At 35.2% G+C, this 18,447-nt stretch overlaps 2 protein-coding genes across 2 annotated transcripts; one reads left to right on the top strand and one right to left on the bottom strand.

The window, feature by feature from the left end:
• Nucleotides 1-1,384: 1,384 nt before the first annotated feature.
• Nucleotides 1,385-14,239, top strand: LOC109054229 (zinc finger CCHC domain-containing protein 24-like). Its single transcript, XM_042734870.1, has 4 exons — nucleotides 1,385-1,673; nucleotides 4,141-4,341; nucleotides 12,077-12,220; nucleotides 12,975-14,239. Exons 1-4 carry the CDS (start codon nucleotides 1,551-1,553, stop codon nucleotides 13,086-13,088), a joined length of 582 nt encoding a protein of 193 aa, XP_042590804.1. The 5' UTR covers nucleotides 1,385-1,550; the 3' UTR covers nucleotides 13,089-14,239.
• A 1-nt stretch (nucleotide 14,240) lies between these two features.
• On the bottom strand, nucleotides 14,241-17,728 carry LOC109054231 (peptidyl-prolyl cis-trans isomerase A-like). Its single transcript, XM_042734834.1, has 6 exons — nucleotides 17,506-17,728; nucleotides 17,022-17,052; nucleotides 16,786-16,874; nucleotides 16,113-16,209; nucleotides 15,014-15,089; nucleotides 14,241-14,944 (listed from the first exon to the last, which is right to left on the bottom strand). The coding sequence occupies exons 1-6, from the start codon at nucleotides 17,653-17,655 to the stop codon at nucleotides 14,809-14,811; spliced, it is 579 nt and encodes a 192-aa protein (XP_042590768.1). The 5' UTR covers nucleotides 17,656-17,728; the 3' UTR covers nucleotides 14,241-14,808.
• Between the last annotated feature and the right edge of the window lie 719 nt (nucleotides 17,729-18,447).

Below are 18,447 nucleotides of genomic sequence, written 5' to 3' on the forward strand. Positions count from 1 at the left end.
TAAAACAACAGAGAAAAGCCTCCTCACATGACTAATACTGACCAGGACACTGAATTTGAAAGAAGGAGACGGTTGTCCAACATAAACAAACTATTTACATGTAAACGACAGACGCTCCTCTTCTCTTCCACCTGTGTCACGTGACTCACGTCTGCCTCTCACAGTTCAGATAAACATGTATAGAAATAAAAGTGTCTTATGGGTTTGGCTTGAGTTTTCTTGTGAGAACAGCAGTGGAAAAACTGGTCACGTTCAGTCAGGTGCGTCCTGAAAGCTGCACATCACCCACTTCCAGATAAGGGAGGGAAACTCCATTTCTAAGAATTTCCAAGGCTTGCCCTGAGCTTTACAAAACATCACACAAACCATAATAAACCACAGATTTTATTTTAGAACTTTAGAACAATGTGAGAAATGTAATATGTAATGTAAATATGAAACAAGCTGTTTAGGGAAAGCAAAAACACACACCAAAAGACACATCCACATACAGTATCACACAGACAAAAGGAGTGTCACATTTCACAAAGTTAACTGCTCTGTCTTAATTAAACAACCTGTAATAGATTGACATGAACACCAGAGGGCAGAATCTGCACCCGATCACATTGAGTCAGATGTAATCAAATCAAGTCACAAAATGAGTTCCATAAGTCTGACACAACAATAAAACACAACGGGATTCAAAGGGTAACTTAAATATGAAAATAAACATAAAGCTTATTAAACTTTGAAAAACAGAATAACAGTTATCAAAAATGTAGAAAAACAGTTGCAGTTGTACACTAATAAAGTGTAGTCAATTTGTGACTGATATATAATAAAATAATGTAACGCAAAGCAATATATTATGATTATTACAAGCATATATTTACCATGGTAGCCTACAGTTTCTGTAAGGATGCCACACATCTGGATGTATTACAGCCTAGTAGCCTATATAGAGAACTTTATTGCAATAGGTTTTAATGAGTGCAAAAACTGGTTTGTGTGTCTGATTTATATTTTATGAAAAAAGAGAGAAACTCCCCATGTTCATTTTTAAATATATATTTAATTTGTGTTCAAATAAGTTATTATAAATATGTTATTTAGGCCTACTCTAGGATGTCTTGTGTTGCACGCTTTACACATGAACAATAGCCTAGAAAAGTTGAATTGTTACAAAATTGCTCATTTTAATAAATCACGAATGAAGGGTTTTTGAATGATATCCGTGACGTAAAAAAGAAAGTCTCAGCTCATGAATATTAATTAGTGTTGACGCTCATCGGAATCCTCGAAACGGGGGATGTGCGTGCTTTTGAATATTAATTACCTTATGATGACGTTTCTTGGTAACCTTCCAATGGCGACGCCACAACTTATGAATATACATGAGCCAACCCCTGAGCACAGCAGGAATGGTAAAGTGCGGTGAGTAAGCTATTAAACTTTCCTCCTCAGAGCTGCTCGAACTGTCCCGTCTCGTCATTCAGCGACAATGGGTTCAGTGTGAGCCGAGAACAGCACCATCTTTTTATTCTGAGCTGGACTGATCCACAAGGAGGATGAGTCTGGAACTTTTCAGCTGGGTTCATCTGTCGCTGCAGGAGTCTGATGGGAACTACAGCATCAAGCCAAAGGAGGATCTGGACTCACACCTCAACTCCAGCATCATCAGCAGCACGGAGGTGATGACGTCACCACAGCCTCACTGATGCCCATCTATCTATCTATCTATCTATCTATCTATCTATCTATCTATCTATCTATCTATCTAGACAGGAGTTCAGGTGAACTTATCTAGAATCAGATGTAAACTACTCAGTGATTTGTTAACGTCAGTGTACTGTTAAAGTCATTTATTTATTGTTTATTGATAACTATGCATATACTGTAAAAACATGGGTTAGGCCTACATAATGTAACTATAATCTGTGTGTGTGTGTGTCTCAGTTTTTCTCAGTCGCTTTGGTGCATTTCTCAAATAATCCTTAATATTTGCTAAGAAGTATGTGCATTTCTCAAAACAATTCATACAAACAACACCAAACGATAGATTAGCTGCAAAAGCTTGTAATTTACTCAAAATCTTTAGTTCATCTCTCAAAAGTATTTATATCCTTGTGTCATTGTTTACAAACAAGAGAGTCAAAATGCTTAGTCAATATAACAGTGCACTCATTATTTGAGGTCAGCTATGGCAACAGTTTGGATGAAAGTTACTGTATTGAGACGCAGAAGGCTGCACTTCTTCTGTATATGCCATATATCCATTTCAAAAGTACAAATTCACACACTACTGTATGTGGGGTATTGACTGAAAGAGATTCACAGTACACTGTCATTGTGATATAGAAAAGAAAAATAAATATGGGTACAAAGGCAAAAATACAACATTAGAAAGGCAAACACAGGACACCCACCTCAGCCATTGTAAGCCAAGATTGACAACATGGTCCACAATTTCCAGGATCTGATTATGACTGAAATTGGATACTAATTCAAAAAATATCCAAATAAATAAAATGGATATATAGATAGATGATAGATAGATAGATAGATGCTTATTTCTCTGTGTGTGTGTTCTTGTACAGTACCATGATGTTTCAATGAAAGCCACATGTTCAGACAGCTGCATGTGGTCTTGCTATAGTTAGTTATACTACAAATGACTAGCTTTCTGTAATTTGGGCTCATGATAATAATGCACAAACCTTTTTAGTAACAAAAACATAAAATAGTATTAACATTTTAGACCACAGCATTTAAAGGGTGTATCATTCAACCACAATTCAACTAAGTTTGTTGCATGTATTAAAGAAGTATCCATTACTTTGGTTTAGAAATTGACTGGGCTGAATGGGAATGACTGAATGAAAAGCCAGTTTTTGCTGAAGAGATTTGAACCTTTAGTGGTTTGGCTCCACAAAAGCAATGTGGGAAAACATCCAAGTTTAGCATTTTTATTATAGATGCATTAAAAAAAATAAAACAATCAAGGTTCTGTAAAAGAATTTACTGAGATATGGGATATGACGAATGCATATCCCTGATGCATGTGAAAATTAACATGCACATAATGTTGCATATAATGTAAATATACTTTTAAATGTTTGTCATTGCATGTTGCATGCTATTAACATGTTGTTTTTAGCATGCAGTATACAGTATACTGCTCAATATATAAGCATTTGGCTAATATTTCATTCTGAACAGCATTGACAATCTCATGAGACAGAATGAGGAAAAGGGTTCAGAGAATCATGTGGCAAAGTCTGTCTTCCTGAGGAAAACGGAACATTCTCTCTCACACAGATCATCTGCAGAAAGAAAATCAGACCACAGGAAACAATTATAAACAATCAAAAGCAGAAGTGTGCACAAACAGAATCACTGGCAGTTGAAAGGAAGATTTTTGTGATACCTACTGATTTGGAAAAAACACTAAGTAAATACTTAAAAAAATGTACATACTAAGGGCATGTTAAATAATCTGGACTTTAAAAATATAAAAAGAAATTAAGAATATAAAAAAATAAATAAAACCATAAAGAAATTATGTTTCTTGAAATAAAATAAACAGTTACTGAAATAAAATAAAATATAAAAAACACACTTATTTTACTTCAGCTAGTTTCCATACAACATTTCTCGTTGTTGTTTAGTTTAACATGAAGTACTAAAATAACAAAAATGACAAAAACACACAACAAAATTGATACAATATTGAGATTAAAGTGAAAGAAGAAAATATAAAAAGAAAATCTTATTCAAAATATTAACAAAATGATAACATTAAAACAATGAAACTAAAAACAGCACTGATTCAAGTTGTATATGTTTCTCAGTTCATGCATTCCCTGGGAATCGAACCCATAACCTTGTGACAGCATATTATATTTCATGTAGAATTTATATATGACAATGCTTATTATATTGATAAAAATCTTTAAAATCTTATTCAGAATATTAACAAAAACTATAATATTAAATAAATAATACTTAACACTGATTCGAGGTATACAGTTCATGAATTCATCAAACCCATGACATTGTAACCACATATTATATTTTTAATATTTTAAATATGGTAATGCTTTTTATATTACATTGAATATTTCATTAAAGTTGAATGCGTTTTTTTTATCTCTTCAGACTCTGTGTAGCCACTTATATAAGGGCTCGTCTCCCTACGGCTCGTTAAACAACATCGTCAAGGGCCTGAGTTTACTGACGGACAGCTTCTCTGACCTCTCGCTGACCTCTGAACCCAGAAAGCCCTGCAAGAAACCTCCACCCAACTACCTGTGCCACCTGTGCTTCAATAAAGGCCACTACATCAAAGACTGTCCGCAGGTAACACTCACTGCCTGTCAATCATAATGCACGGATATTCTTTTTATTAGACAGTTCTATTAAAACTGTAACAGTGAGACATTTTGTGGAGTTCACAGATTACTTTTTAAAAATTTAAAACAATAATGTATGACTGAACTGATGCTCTGCATACACCAAGCAAAACACCTTAGCAACCACCCAAAACACCCTTGCAAACACATAGCAACCATCCAGAACCTTCTACCAACATCCTAGCAACCACCCAGAACAGCCTAGTAACCATCTAGCAACGACCCACAACAACTGCCTAGAAACCATACAGAACACCCTAAGAAATGCATATCAACACCTTAGAAACCACCCAGAACACTCACAATCGCATAGCAACCACCTAGCAACCATCCAGAACCCCCTAGCAACATCCTAGTAACCATCCAGAACCCTAGCAACGACCCACAACACTCTAACAACTGCCTAGAAACCATACAGAACACCCTAAGAAATGCATATCAACACCTTAGAAACCACCCAGAACACTCGCAATCGCATAGCAACCACCTAGCAACCATCCAGAACCCCCTAGCAACATCCTAGTAACCATCCGGAACCCTAGCAACGACCCACAACACTCTAACAACTGCCTAGAAACCATACAGAACACCATAAGAAATGCATATCACACCTTAGAAACCACCCCAGAACACTCGCAATCGCATAGCAACCACCTAGCAACCATCCAGAACCCCCTAGCAACATCCTAGTAACCATCCAGAACCCTAGCAACGACCCACAACACTCTAACAACTGCCTAGAAACCACATAAAACACCCTAAGAAATGCTTTTTCTGCAACACTCTAGCAATCATTCAGAACCCCCTAGCAACCACACAGAAAAGCCTAGCAACTGCATAGAAACCACTCTGGTAACTGCATAGCAACACCCTAACAACCACCCAGAACACAATAACAACTGCATAGAAACACTCTAGCAACCACTCAGAATACTCAAGCAGCCACCCAGAACAGCCTAGCAACTGCATAGCAACCCCCTAGCAACCACTCAATATAACCTAGCAACCACCCTAGCAAACTACATAGCAACCATTCTGGTAACTGCATAGCAACACCCTAACAACCACTCAGAATACCCTAGCAACCACCCTGTCGTCTGCATAGCAACACCCTAGCAACCACCTAATAACCACCCAGAATACCTTAGCAACTGCCTAGCAACCACACAGAAAAAACAGTACCAAGGATTTCAGATTTTCCCATCCCTAAATGCTATTCTCTAGATTAGTCACTTCACATATCGGACAGATGATCTCTGCATGACAGCTGATGCCGCAGAACATCACAAATTTTATTGATGTAGCTAAACAACCATCCGAAATGGCACAACCGCTCTGATTTCATATGCTAAATATATATATACATTATTAATATCAATAAAGAGTCAGTATTTCAGAATCCTCAGACCTGCAGCTCTGATCTTCCACCATCTGTGTTCAGATGAGATCTGATGATATTTATCTCACTCATCTCTGCTCCAGGAGTAGGTGGGAGCTTTTCATCCAGACGTTTAGTTGTGTTTGTTTTCCCTGCCCACCTGTCAGTGTCCGTCTCACTGAACCACAGCTGGACACGTCTGGCCGAGCTGCCGCAGAGACCTGAGGAATACAAGGCAACTCCTCATGACAGTTTTGCACAGTGCTTTGCCTGCTTTAATATTTAAACATGTAATGAAATGTGGTGTGCATACAATACAATCAGGACCCAGCACATACATCTTCATAAACCATGACTGTACTTTGTAATGCAATACGATGCAATGCAATGCAATAAACTAAACTAAAATTAAATAAAATGCATTTAATTTAACTTTATTAAATGTATTGTGATATATGTTATGGCTTGATGGACAAATATTAATAAAAAAAAGTAAAACCAAATTCATCCAAAAACATCCAAAAAAAAGCCCCATCCATGTTTTTATTAGTGGACAGTCTGTTTTATCTCTGATTTGGATAGTTTGAGGTTCAAATCATCAGTTATAGCTCAACTACAGTATGTAACGGCCTAACTGCTGAGTAACCTTTTATTTACACTCCAGTTTTACTTTGCAAGAGTTGGTTTGGGACCCTGAATATAAAACTGACACAAATCTGCTCCTCGTTAAAGTAATGAGTCACTGACAGAGTAAACTCTACTGACCTTTCACAGTATGTTATATTTTAGCAGTCATCTTATAAACCAGTATCTTCTTTCCTCAAAGTGATCAGATATACCTGAAGAAGTTTAAAGTGCTGAAGACATCTGTTGTCTCTGCAGGTAGTCGTGAAACTGATCCTCAAAATTCAATTAGAAACGTACTTCACACAAGTACATGAACATCTAGCTACACAAGCTCAATTATAATACAAAATCATTCAGAACACAATTCATAATACTTTCTTACTTTCAAAAGTAAAGCATCAGATTGAACGTAGTACATAGACACGTAGCTAAAAATTTGAAAAATAGCATCTGACGTTAAACTTGAGTATTATAATGCAAGAATGCATGTTAAGGGTGTTCAATGGGAAATGCATCTGTGTTTGTTTACGTGTGTGAAGTATGTTTCTGGCAGTTTGAAGCATGAAGTTTAACTGATCTCATAAAAGCATCTGAACAGCCATTAAACTTCTGGGTGTAACCAAATCTAGAGACCAGAATATGAGACTTTTAAGTGGGTTCTGTTGACTTGAGCTAGTAAGCAACCACCTAGCAACATACTAGCAACCTCAATAGCACTGAGTTTTGTACAATGAATGTTAATGTGAGAGTGTTAAAGGAGTAGTTCACCCAAAACTGAAAATGTGCTCATCCTCAGTTCATCCAAGATCAGGATGAGTTTGTTTCTTCATCAGATTTGGAGAAATGTAGCATTGCATCAGTGTCTCAGCAGTGGATGCTCTGCAGTGAATGGGTGCCGTCAGAATGAGAGCTTTTGTCTTCTCCAGATGTTAACTGATGGACTGGAGTGCTGTGGATTACTTGTGGATTATTGTGTTGTTTTTATCAGCTGTTTGGACTCTCATTCTGACGGCACCCATTCACTGCAGAGCATCCATTGCTGAGACACTGATGCAATGCTACATTTCTCCAAATGAAAAACATTCATCTTCATCAGGGATGACCGTAGGGTGTGCACATTTTCAGCACATTTTTAATTTTTTTGTGTTTTTTTTTTTTATGTTTCTTTAACAGTGTGTTTTATTGTTTTATTCATTTATGATTATGTGATAATTTATATGTTCATCTGTGTAGGAAAACCCACAGAAATCTGAATTAAAGCCAGAACACAGAGAATGTAAATCTGTCATGCTGTGGGTACAGTAGGTGTTTGACAGAGACGTTACTGTACTACAGATGTCCAACACCATAAAAATAATATTACAGAAGTCCATACAATTTGTGCCTTAACAAAATTTCTTAATAAATGTAAAAATGTAATATAATGTCAGGGTTTGACCGCTGTAGTACCTGCAGTGCAACTATAAAAACAGCAATGTTTAAAAGCATATAATTATAATATGTATAAAATCTAATTTCAGATATAATCCATGCACTCACGCTTTGGCGTTCCTGATTTAATTTATTGCATGTAGAGCAAATGTTGGCTGTGAAATGCAGGTTTTTGGACACATTAAAGGTTTAAAAAGTGTTATTCAAGAACACAGCCAGACGAAATGGATCTCACAATAACTGTAAATTCAGTAAACGTGTTTAAAATTCTTTACCTCGAGGAATAATAATATTTCTTCTTTATTGTTAAAGCAATGTAATGGAGTTTAATGTAATGGTTTACTAAGGTATCAACTTTGTTTCTGTTAAAAATTCCTAAGGAGAAATAAGATTTCTTTAAAAGGTTAGAAAAACAGAAGCGTTTAAAAATTTGTGGTTGGAACGATTTTTAATGTTTACAATAGAAGACTCACCGAGGCTGCGTTTAATTGATCAAAAATACAATAAAAACAGTAATAGTAATAGCTGTTTTCTGTGTGAATATCTGTTAAACTGTAATTTATTTCTGTGATGTGCACCTGTATTTTCAGCATCATTACTCCAGTCTTCAGTGTCACATGATCTTCAGAAATCATTCTAATGATTCAAGAATCATTTCTGATTATTATCAATGTTGAACACAGTTGTGCTGCACAATATTTTTGTGGAATCGGTGATACATTTTATTTTTCTGGATTCACAGATGAATAGAAAGTCCAGAAGAACAGCATTTATTTGAAACAGAAATCTTGCACTTTTGATCAATTTAATGCATCCTTGATAAATAAAAGTATTAAAATCCTACTTTACTTAGTGTACTGTCTCTGAATTACTAGTCCTTGTGAGTGTAGCTCAATAAAGTTCAACTCACTCGTCTAAAACAGCGTGTTCCTGTTCCTCGGTGTCTTTAATGAGAGGCGTAGACTGGATTTGACGGGGTTTGAAAAGGGCTGCTGGAAAATCTTAAACTCACACTTAAACATATGGGTCTGAATTACAGATTTCCGTCAGGAGCCACTCCCAGAGTGCACTGCAACACATTTAAGATGCATTATGGGACATTTTAAGCTCATGCAATATGTGCCACACCTACTTACAAAAACATAGCATCAATTCTAAAATTTGCTTAAGAAAATAAGTGTTTGCTCATGCAAAACATTAATAATTATTTGCTATATGGTTGTGCTGAGTGATTTTTTAAACATTTGCAATTTGTTCGATTAATATATTGTGTTGTTGATGTCACAGGCAGTGCATCCAATGAAACTCAATGAGATTTAGATGCTTAATCATCTGTCACTTGGTAGAAGATTAGACAAATACATGCACAGGTCATGAGATATGAACCTTTACGACTGGAACGGTGGGAATTACAATTAAAACCATAAAATGCATTTTTGTTTACTGAAACAAAATAAAACTGAAATAATAATTATATATTTTATTTTTACCTAGTTGTATAATTTTTCATCTCATTTCTCATAAAAAAGAATGGAATAAGTAATAAAAGAATATAAAGAAGTGAATATAAAAATATAAATAAATATAAAAATAAGTAATAAATTAAATAATACAAATTACATAACACATTATACAATTAATTTTAAAAAATTATTTATTTTAGTTTTTTGTTCATTTGAAAAAAAATATATATAAATAATAATATATATATATATATATATATATATATATATAAATCCTGAAACAATCAATTGAGGATCTTCATGCACTCATACTCTCAGTGAATGTTTGGTGACCTTCTGTTATGATTAAACACATCGATCTGTCCCTACACACTGTAAACTATCCTTTAATCTGAGTTCAGCGAATGAAAACAGGCTTCGACTGAAGGGTGTGTGTGTGTGTGTGTGTGTGTGTGTGTGTGTGTGTGTGTGTGTGTGTGTGTGTGTGTGATGATGATGACGGCTCCTCCAAAGTATTCATCATATAGAGCGGGGTTACAGGGGCCCCTCAGTGGCCCCAAGGGACACAGAGAATAAACTCTGAGAGCCCGTGAACTGTACTGTAAAAAAACAATTGCATCTTGAATTGTAGCTTTTCTCAACTGCTGCCTTACAAAAGGTCTTTAGTAAGACTACTGTGTTTGCAACTTTTTTTCTAGCAATCTGCTCCTCCAAAGTATTCATCATATAGAGCGGGGTTACAGGGTTTTTCTAGCAACCTCAAGTTTATATTTCGCAATTCTGAGTTCTGTTTATATTTTGCAACTCTACTTTTCTCTGAACTCATTTTGTAATTTTGACTTTTTTCAGAGAAGTCTCTGTTTATATCTTGCAATTCTGAATTTTTTGTTTCTGCCATGGTATAAAAACTTTTGGCTCTTTTCTTCAGAATTCCAGGTTTATATTTTGACTTTTTTCTTAGAATGGCAATTACTACTTTTTACTCAGTGGTGGATATAAGCTTGCATAGTTCACTTGAGAAGGAAAATTCTCTCGTCATTTACTCTCCACTGTGTCGCTTCAAAGCCGCATGACTTTCTCTCGTAATACAACAAATGGAAATGTTTAATAGAATAACTGTGTTCATTTGTCGTATGAATCCCGGGTGTTTTGGGGCGTGAGGCAGCAGTTGTCCTTCATCTTTCTTTCATTCAGTCACATTTCTTTTGTTTTTTTTCATTCAGTCACATTTGAATGAAAGAAAGTGCTTTCATGTCACTGTTACACGCTTTCATGTCACTGTTACACACAGTTTCAAGACGGAGTCACATTTGAATGAAAGAAAGTGCTTTCATGTCACTTCTTTTTTGGAAAGAAACTTTTATTCAGTGAGGATGCATTAAATTGATCAAAAGTGACTGTAAAGACATTTATGATGATACAAAAGATTTCTATTTGAAATCAATTTTCTTTTGAACTTTCTATTCACATGGTGGTTGTCTTATAAAACTTTATATAAACTTTACATAAAACTTTTCATGTAAACTTTAAGAAACACATTTTTGGTGTGTATGTGTTATGGGTTTATATTGAGTTAGGTTGAGTATAGAGTTAATTACAAATCTGGTCGGTCGGTGGGTCCCTCCCTCAAATTTATCGTGTAGTTTGCCTCCTTAGATGTTTTTGGGGAAATGGTGACATTATTGTTAAGCAAAACTAAATCTAAAAGCATTAAAAAAAAAACATTACTTGAAATAAAATAAATATTACCTGAAATAAAAATAAATATAAAAAAATACATATTAAAAAAATCATTTATTTCATCTAGCCAAGGATGCATTTCAAATAGAAGTATTAAAATAAACAAAATAAACTACATAAAACTAAAATGTAACATTAAAAACAAAGTATCAAAAATTTTATTGGATGTTTTAGAAAAGGTGTTTCTCAAGCGTTGTTGTGAAGGATCAGATGTGTCTGATTAAAGCAGAGCAATGCCAATAATCATAATCATATTCATAATCATACCCACACAGGCCCAAACCCGTCCAACAGCTCTGGACAACACTGGGTCTGGAACGATTAGAAATGCATCATGGATGATTTCAGAATTCTCAGTGATCCTGAGCCAATCGCAGACACACTCATCCGGACTAAACACCGCTAATAACTGCTGAGTAAAATGACTGAGAAGAAGACAGTTTGCACTGATATCCACTGCAGCGCCTGCTGAGGCGGCACGAGAGTGTTACATCACACAGTTCAGAATGTTCCTAAACATTCCAGTGCAACAAAACTGTAACAATGTACCAGTGCACTCCAGAAAACATCATCAGTCTCACACATCTAAGATATTGTGAAATATTTTAGAACAATTGAGGAATAGCTGTGTTCTATGTGAATATCTGTAATGTATTTCTGTGATGTGCAGCTGTATTTTCAGCATCATTACTTCAGTCTTCAGTGTCACATGATCTTCAGAAATCATTCTAATGATTCAAGAAACACTTCTGATTATTATCAATGTTGAAAATGCACAATATTTTTGTGGAAACTGTGATGCATTTTATTTTTCAGGATTCACAGATGCATAAAAAGTTGAGAAGAACAGCATTTATTTGAAACAGAAATCTTTTGTAACATTAGAAATGTTATGACTGTCACTTTTAATCAATTTAATGCATCCTTACCGAATTAAAGTATTATTTAAAAAAAGGTTGCTGACCCCTTATGTCTGTCACTTTTAATCAATTTATTATTTTTTTATCTGTTTGTATGTTTTTTATATACTGGTTTTCTAACAGAGGTTTTCTGGGCAGGCTCGTCAGAGGTGTTTCGGCGAGTACAAGTGTCCCAAATGCAAGAGGAAGTGGATGAGTGGGAACTCTTGGGCGAACATGGGTCAGGAGTGCATCAAATGCCACATCAACGTCTATCCTCACAAACAGGTGAAGAGAACATCCCTACAAACACTCTCATTATAGTCTGTCTTCATATTTTAAATGAGACTTTATTTTTATGTATATTCACTTTAATGTTTTACTAATACTGTTTAGTGTAATGTATTATTTATTTTGTTTGAAGTACAAAAATATTTTTGGTTCTATTTTTACTTAACTACAGTATAACAACCCTGGCTTGAAACAAGATACTTTAGCATTAAAATCACATGAGATTTAACAATTAAATGATTGTTTACTCCACTGGCGAATGATGTAAATAGTGTAAATCTATAACCAAACAATTGATCAGCTGTGCAGTTGATTGTTTCTTGCTTTAAGGATGTTTTATCGGGAAACAGGACAAAGAAACTGATGTCTGAGCTTTGTTTTTGTCTCGTCTGTATAAACCCAAGCGCATCTGCTGATGACTCAGGAGCCTGAAGGGCCTCTGGGTGAATGTTTGGATGGTTTCTGCTCGCTCTCTTGAAGCATCTGTACAAAACGAGCGGAAGAGCATCTAAACGTTAAAGCTGGAGAGCATCTGTTAGTTATTAACTCCAGAGACAGTTCTTCACTGGTAGATGTAACAGTGTTGTTCTGGCTCAAGATAAAGCTACTTATGAAGTCCTGAAGCTGACGGAGCTCTCCTCAATGCTTCGGACTTCTCTTTTTCCTTTAGTGTCCATCACATGTTCTTCTGTATTGTCACTCTTTCTTTCGGCTGTTTTTGACCTGATGAACTCTTTCCTGTGATTGTCAGCGTCCTCTGGAGAAACCCGACGGTCTGGACGTATCGGACCAGAGCAAAGAACATCCTCAGCCTCTGTGTGAGAAGTGTAAGGTGCTCGGATACTACTGCCGTCGTGTTCAGTGACCTCTGACCCCTGAAGACCCCCGTCACACCAGCTCATTCCTCACTGACTGTGCTCCGGGGACATATGAGTATAACACAGAAAATGATGTTTTGAATGATGCATTGGTGGTTGTTAACATAAACGGCGCACTGTAATTAAAACTCACGTTCACATGAGACAATTATGATTAAATCACTTAACGACCTCGGTTCATTTAGTTCAGTGCATGACTGTGTAAACAAACAAAAATGATCTCAATTATTTAGAAATTATTCTCTGTGGTGATCAGCATTAGGTCACAACTCACTGCTGCTATTTTATGAAACCTTTAAATATTAAAATTTAAATTGACCTTCAGTTTAGCAGCTTTTAATACATCATTCAGACAGATATATATATTTTCTTCATGGTGCAAGTACTGGATATTTGATATCAGGTTAGTTGCTGTGAATTCACATGATGTGAAAACATGAAATATTCCTCTAAAGCGTTTAATAAAACACATTGCAGGGCAATAATTTACTAGCAGGACATCAGTGTGGCTCATTCCTGTTCTTCAGAACCAGTAAATACTGGATATTACACAATAATGAGATGAAATGATGTGATCACTCAAGTGCCTGTTTGTGTATTCGGGTAAAAATATGAACAATAATAGTGACAGCAGTAGAGATCAGAACATTAACCGTATTAATACTGCAGCTTTACTTTTACAATGTGATGCTCGTTTATTCTGAATGAAGTCTGTGCCTGTGTTTTTGAAAAATGCTTTATAATATCTCATATTCAGAGGCCTCGGAAGCAATCTGAAAAATGCAAAAAAATAACACTGTCTGGTCTGAATGGATAAAACAATCAAATGTTGAAAATCAAGACCGAAAGCGTTCTTTGTTGGTGTTTGTAAATATCTCTCGATGACTGTGCATGTGTGTTTTGTTCACTTATAATTTTCAATTTTCAAATGCAAAACCTATTTGTAAGACTCAAGTGCATTTGGTTTTAAATCAGAAATCAGTTCATCTAACTGGTTCAAGATCTTTTTACACGAGGGACAGTAAATATTACAGCTCGTATGAAGGCAGCGTGTCATTAATAACCTGCGAAGCAGAAATGTGCCTTATACGCTCTCACAGATCAATCTGTAAATACAAATAAAGCACTAAAACATCAAGTCTTATTGCTCTCGGCTTTATTAATCAAAGTCAGGTGATGAACACTGAAACACACCGGCCATAATTCATAATTCATGCATGAGAACCAGAGGTCTGGTCAGACACAGTGACGTTCTCAGTCCAGATTAAACACGGTTATTCCCTGAGAATGATGTTCAAATGACATTTATTCACAGCGGATGTTACTGTAAAGGAATATTAACGATCATTATGACAACATTTGTTCATCCTCTTGTCATTCCAAACTAATAGATTGTGTTTTTTTTTCCCTTGGAATTCAAAAGAATTTGTTTTTCTGCACAAAAACATTTCATAGTGACCGCAGCTTTAAAACTGCATGACTTTTGAGAACTGAATATAATGCAAAAGTGCTTTTACGCTGATTTTTGGTCACTGTGAATTGTCGCTGTTTGGGAAAGAACATCTTGCGGAGTTGTGAATATTCACAATGGATTTTTTTAACATCACACAGCTTTGCAGAGACACGAGAGCGAGTAACCCGAAAGTGTCTGTGTTTCACATTGTGGAGCTCGAGTAGTCTGTGAGTGGATCTGCAGCAGGACAGGCTTTACTCCAGTACCCCGCAGTCGGTGACGCTGATCCTCTTAGCGGTTCTTCCCGAGCGAGAGCCAAGCGCCTCCACCTTCCTCACCACATCCATCCCGTCTTTAACGCTGCCGAACACCACGTGCCTCCCGTCCAGCCTGAAACACACACTCGCATCATCACATTCACAGCAGATGAAAGCGGATTCCTGAAGAAGGTTTACACACCACTCTGTTTTGACGGTGCATATGAAGAACTGGGATCCGTTGGTGTTGGGTCCGGCGTTAGCCATGGACAGGATACCTGAACACACAAGAACACGTCAGGAGGAACTCTGGGGGTCAGAACTGTGTTTAGATGGCTGATGCTGATTTAAACGCATATTTGGATAAAAGCCTCTGCTAAATGACTAAATGTGACTCTAAATGTACATTTGCATACAAACACATACATTATAAGATATATTATACAATATTTACATCACATAATAATTAAAAGTAAAAGTTTTTTATTATATTTATTAAAACAATTATAATTATAAACTAATGCTTTAAAACAGTAGAAACTGTCATTTTAGTATTATTTATATACTATTACTGTATATTATCATTTTAAGAACAAAACTGTTGTTTAAAAATATATATTTATACAACCACGGTTTATATACATATATAATTTTTTAAATTTTTTTAATCAACTCAAGTTTTAGTCATTTTGTTGTGTTTTTGCCATTTTTTTTTTAATCTCAATTTAGCTTTATTTTAATTTCAGTTTTAGTAATTTAATTTACATTTAGTAACATTGAGTTTTAGTAATTTTGTTGTGCTTTTGTCATTTTTAAAAAAATATTTCTTTTTTGCTTTATTTTTATTTCAGTTTTCCTTTTAATTTAATTTTTTATTTTTAATTTTATTTATATTCAAGTTTTAGTCATTTTGTTGTGCTTCTGTCATTTTTTTTATATTTCTATTAAGCTTCTTTAAAATTAAAATTATTATACATTATAAATTATTTTATTTAAGTTTTGGCAATTTTATAACTTTTCAGTTAGTAGCTTAACCAACATTTCTAATTCATGTTTTCATGTTTACATTTGTATTTTATTTGAGCTTTATTTCAATAAATTAAAGCACTTTTAATTGTTTTAGTTAACAGTAGCACTAGCTGACCTCTAACAGCTCGTATAGCGCCACCTAGAGGCGTCCACGAGTTCCTACAGAAATGATCTTTGTACAGTGAACAAACTCACTGACATTCACCAAGAACACATGACTAAAGATTCACAGACTAAAGCATGAAACGGACAGCATCTGAAGAGTGTTTAACCTGGTCCGGTGTGTTTCAGTCTGAAGTTCTCATCTGGAAATCTCGGACCGTAGATGGACTTTCCTCCGGTTCCGTTGTGATTTGTAAAATCTCCTCCCAGACAAACACAAGCAGTGTAAAGAAAAGCAAACACGTGAAAAGGACACGTTTTTTTTTTCTTTTTTTCACTGAATCACAAATGCAAAACTCATAAGAGGCTTAAAATTTTCATTATGAAACAATTTCTCATCAAACGTGTGATTAGTCGTGCAGGATGACTGCGGTTCTGCTGTACAGACGGGAAGAGCAGGACTGTTTCATTCACATGCATGATCATCAAAGGGATTTTGTAACATTAACACAAAGCAGCTGGCTACATTTGCTCAGGATTCACCATTTCAAAGCACGTTTCAGCTTGTTTGCAATTTAAAAAAGTGCAAATATACAGTCTATCAATTAGGTCAAAATATGCATGCTGTAGAAGTGGAAAAAAATGCATTAAAATGATAGCACATGCTGTAATTGTTTGAAATTTCATATTTAATGTCACGTTAGGCATATGCAAGTGAGTAAGCATTATTCATGCTTATGAAGCATGTGTTTCTGTGGAAAGAGTTTTAATGTAAAGCCAAGCCCAGCAGCAGTGAAGCTCATGCAGGCGTGTGTGATCTTGATCTGATGAGGAGCTCGTCACCTGACACATGAACTGAGGGATCACTCGGTGGAAGATCGAGCCCTTGTATCCGAAGCCATGCTCACCGGTGCACAGGGCTCTGAAGTTCTCTAGAATACACACAGAAGACCACGCATGACACCTGTGCCAGAGGAACACTTTCATTTTTATTCATAAAAGCACATTCAGAACAACTCATGGTTGAGCATATACTCCAGCAGAACAGAAAAAATACAAAATGTTTTCAAGTACTTTACCTGCTGTTTTGGGCACAACATCCGCGTTCAACTGCAGCTCAGGAAGAGAGTTAAAGGGTTAAAAACACTTTTAAAATATTGTAAAAGAATCAGACTGCGAAATAAATACGCATAGAAACTGTTGCTTGAACACCTTAATAATTAAACAATTTTTTAAAACATGTTACGCGATAAAATATTATACAGTAAAGTATTTTGGATCATTTTTAACAGGTTGTAAATATCCCACCATGGCGAAGGCTGAGCTTATGAATATTAATTAGTTCGAGGTGCCGTTACTTTGTAATCTTCGTGGAGCGTTCAGTCACGCACTCTAATTAATATTCATAAACCCTCCTCGTATCCGTTGATTCGCCAACGGTCTAGCGTCCAGCGCTCTTTCAGCCAATCAGACAGACTAGCTCGACGAACGTCGCGGTGCGTCATTAATATTCATAAGCAGAGCCTTCCTCATAGTAGAGTTCGTAACGTCTCTCGCACTCACTTCGAAGGTGACTCTACCGAGAGGCTCGTTATCCGCCGCGATGTCGAAGAACACCACCGGGTTGTTGCTGGCTTGAGCTCCGGTGGCGTACATGCGCGCCGCGGTGAACGCCAGCGAACACAGTTTAACCCTGTTACTGATGATTAACATGCTGACTCCGGTTTCCAACTCCGCTGAGTTACTTACACAGGAAGCGCTGAGGCGTCAGACGGAAGCGTTTAAGAGCGCGCGCGCGCGTGTCAGTCACAAGTTGATTCATAAACATAAATAAATATATGCAAATTAATATAAATAGATTACAAACATATATAAGATATACATTATATAAAAACAAAAGTACAATTTATTTTTTTGATAATTAAATAAAATTATTCAATTTAATTCAAATGTGTAAAATATAAAATGTAACTAAAATATGTAAAATAAAAGTAAAAATATGTCTTAAATTGTAGCTATTTAAATAAATATAAAAAACAAATAAAAATCGAGAAATTTATATGTTTATGATTGCTAGAATCCAATAAACCCTCAGATGCATGAATTATTAAATTAAAAACACACGTAAATTATGTTTTTATATAACCTAATATTATTACTATTAGTAACCTGAATTGAAAAATAAAAGTACAATGTTAAATATGAAAATGTAATATATAAACATAAATAATAATGAAATGCATGTGAATTCATATAAAACTATTATAAACATATAAGACATAAATTATTTAACATATATAAAACATAAAAACAAAAGTACAATAAAAATGTTAAAATTTAAAAATTATTCAATTTAAAATATTTAACATAAAAAATACTTCATAAAATGTAGCTATTTATATAAATAGGCTATAAATAATAAATAAAAAAATTGATATTTTATAAGTTTATGACTACTAAAATCAAATAAACCCTCAGGTGCATGAATTATTAAATAAATAATAT

This window comes from Cyprinus carpio, chromosome B12 (assembly GCF_018340385.1).
Source record: "Cyprinus carpio isolate SPL01 chromosome B12, ASM1834038v1, whole genome shotgun sequence".
Lineage (NCBI taxonomy): Eukaryota > Metazoa > Chordata > Actinopteri > Cypriniformes > Cyprinidae > Cyprinus > Cyprinus carpio.

Coding starts and splice junctions, on each gene's coding strand:
- LOC109054229 (XM_042734870.1), top strand. CDS start 1,551: ATGAGTCTGGAACTTTTCAGCTGGGTTCATCTGTCGCTGCAGGAGTCT. Junction 1,674..4,140: donor GCATCATCAGCAGCACGGAG/GTGATGACGTCA, acceptor TTATCTCTTCAG/ACTCTGTGTAGCCACTTATA. Junction 12,221..12,974: donor ACGTCTATCCTCACAAACAG/GTGAAGAGAACA, acceptor TGTGATTGTCAG/CGTCCTCTGGAGAAACCCGA.
- LOC109054231 (XM_042734834.1), bottom strand. CDS start 17,655: ATGTTAATCATCAGTAACAGGGTTAAACTGTGTTCGCTGGCGTTCACC. Junction 16,210..16,785: donor TCCCTCAGTTCATGTGTCAG/GTGACGAGCTCC, acceptor TGTGTTTGTCTG/GGAGGAGATTTTACAAATCA. Junction 15,090..16,112: donor ACTGAAACACACCGGACCAG/GTTAAACACTCT, acceptor TTGTGTGTTCAG/GTATCCTGTCCATGGCTAAC.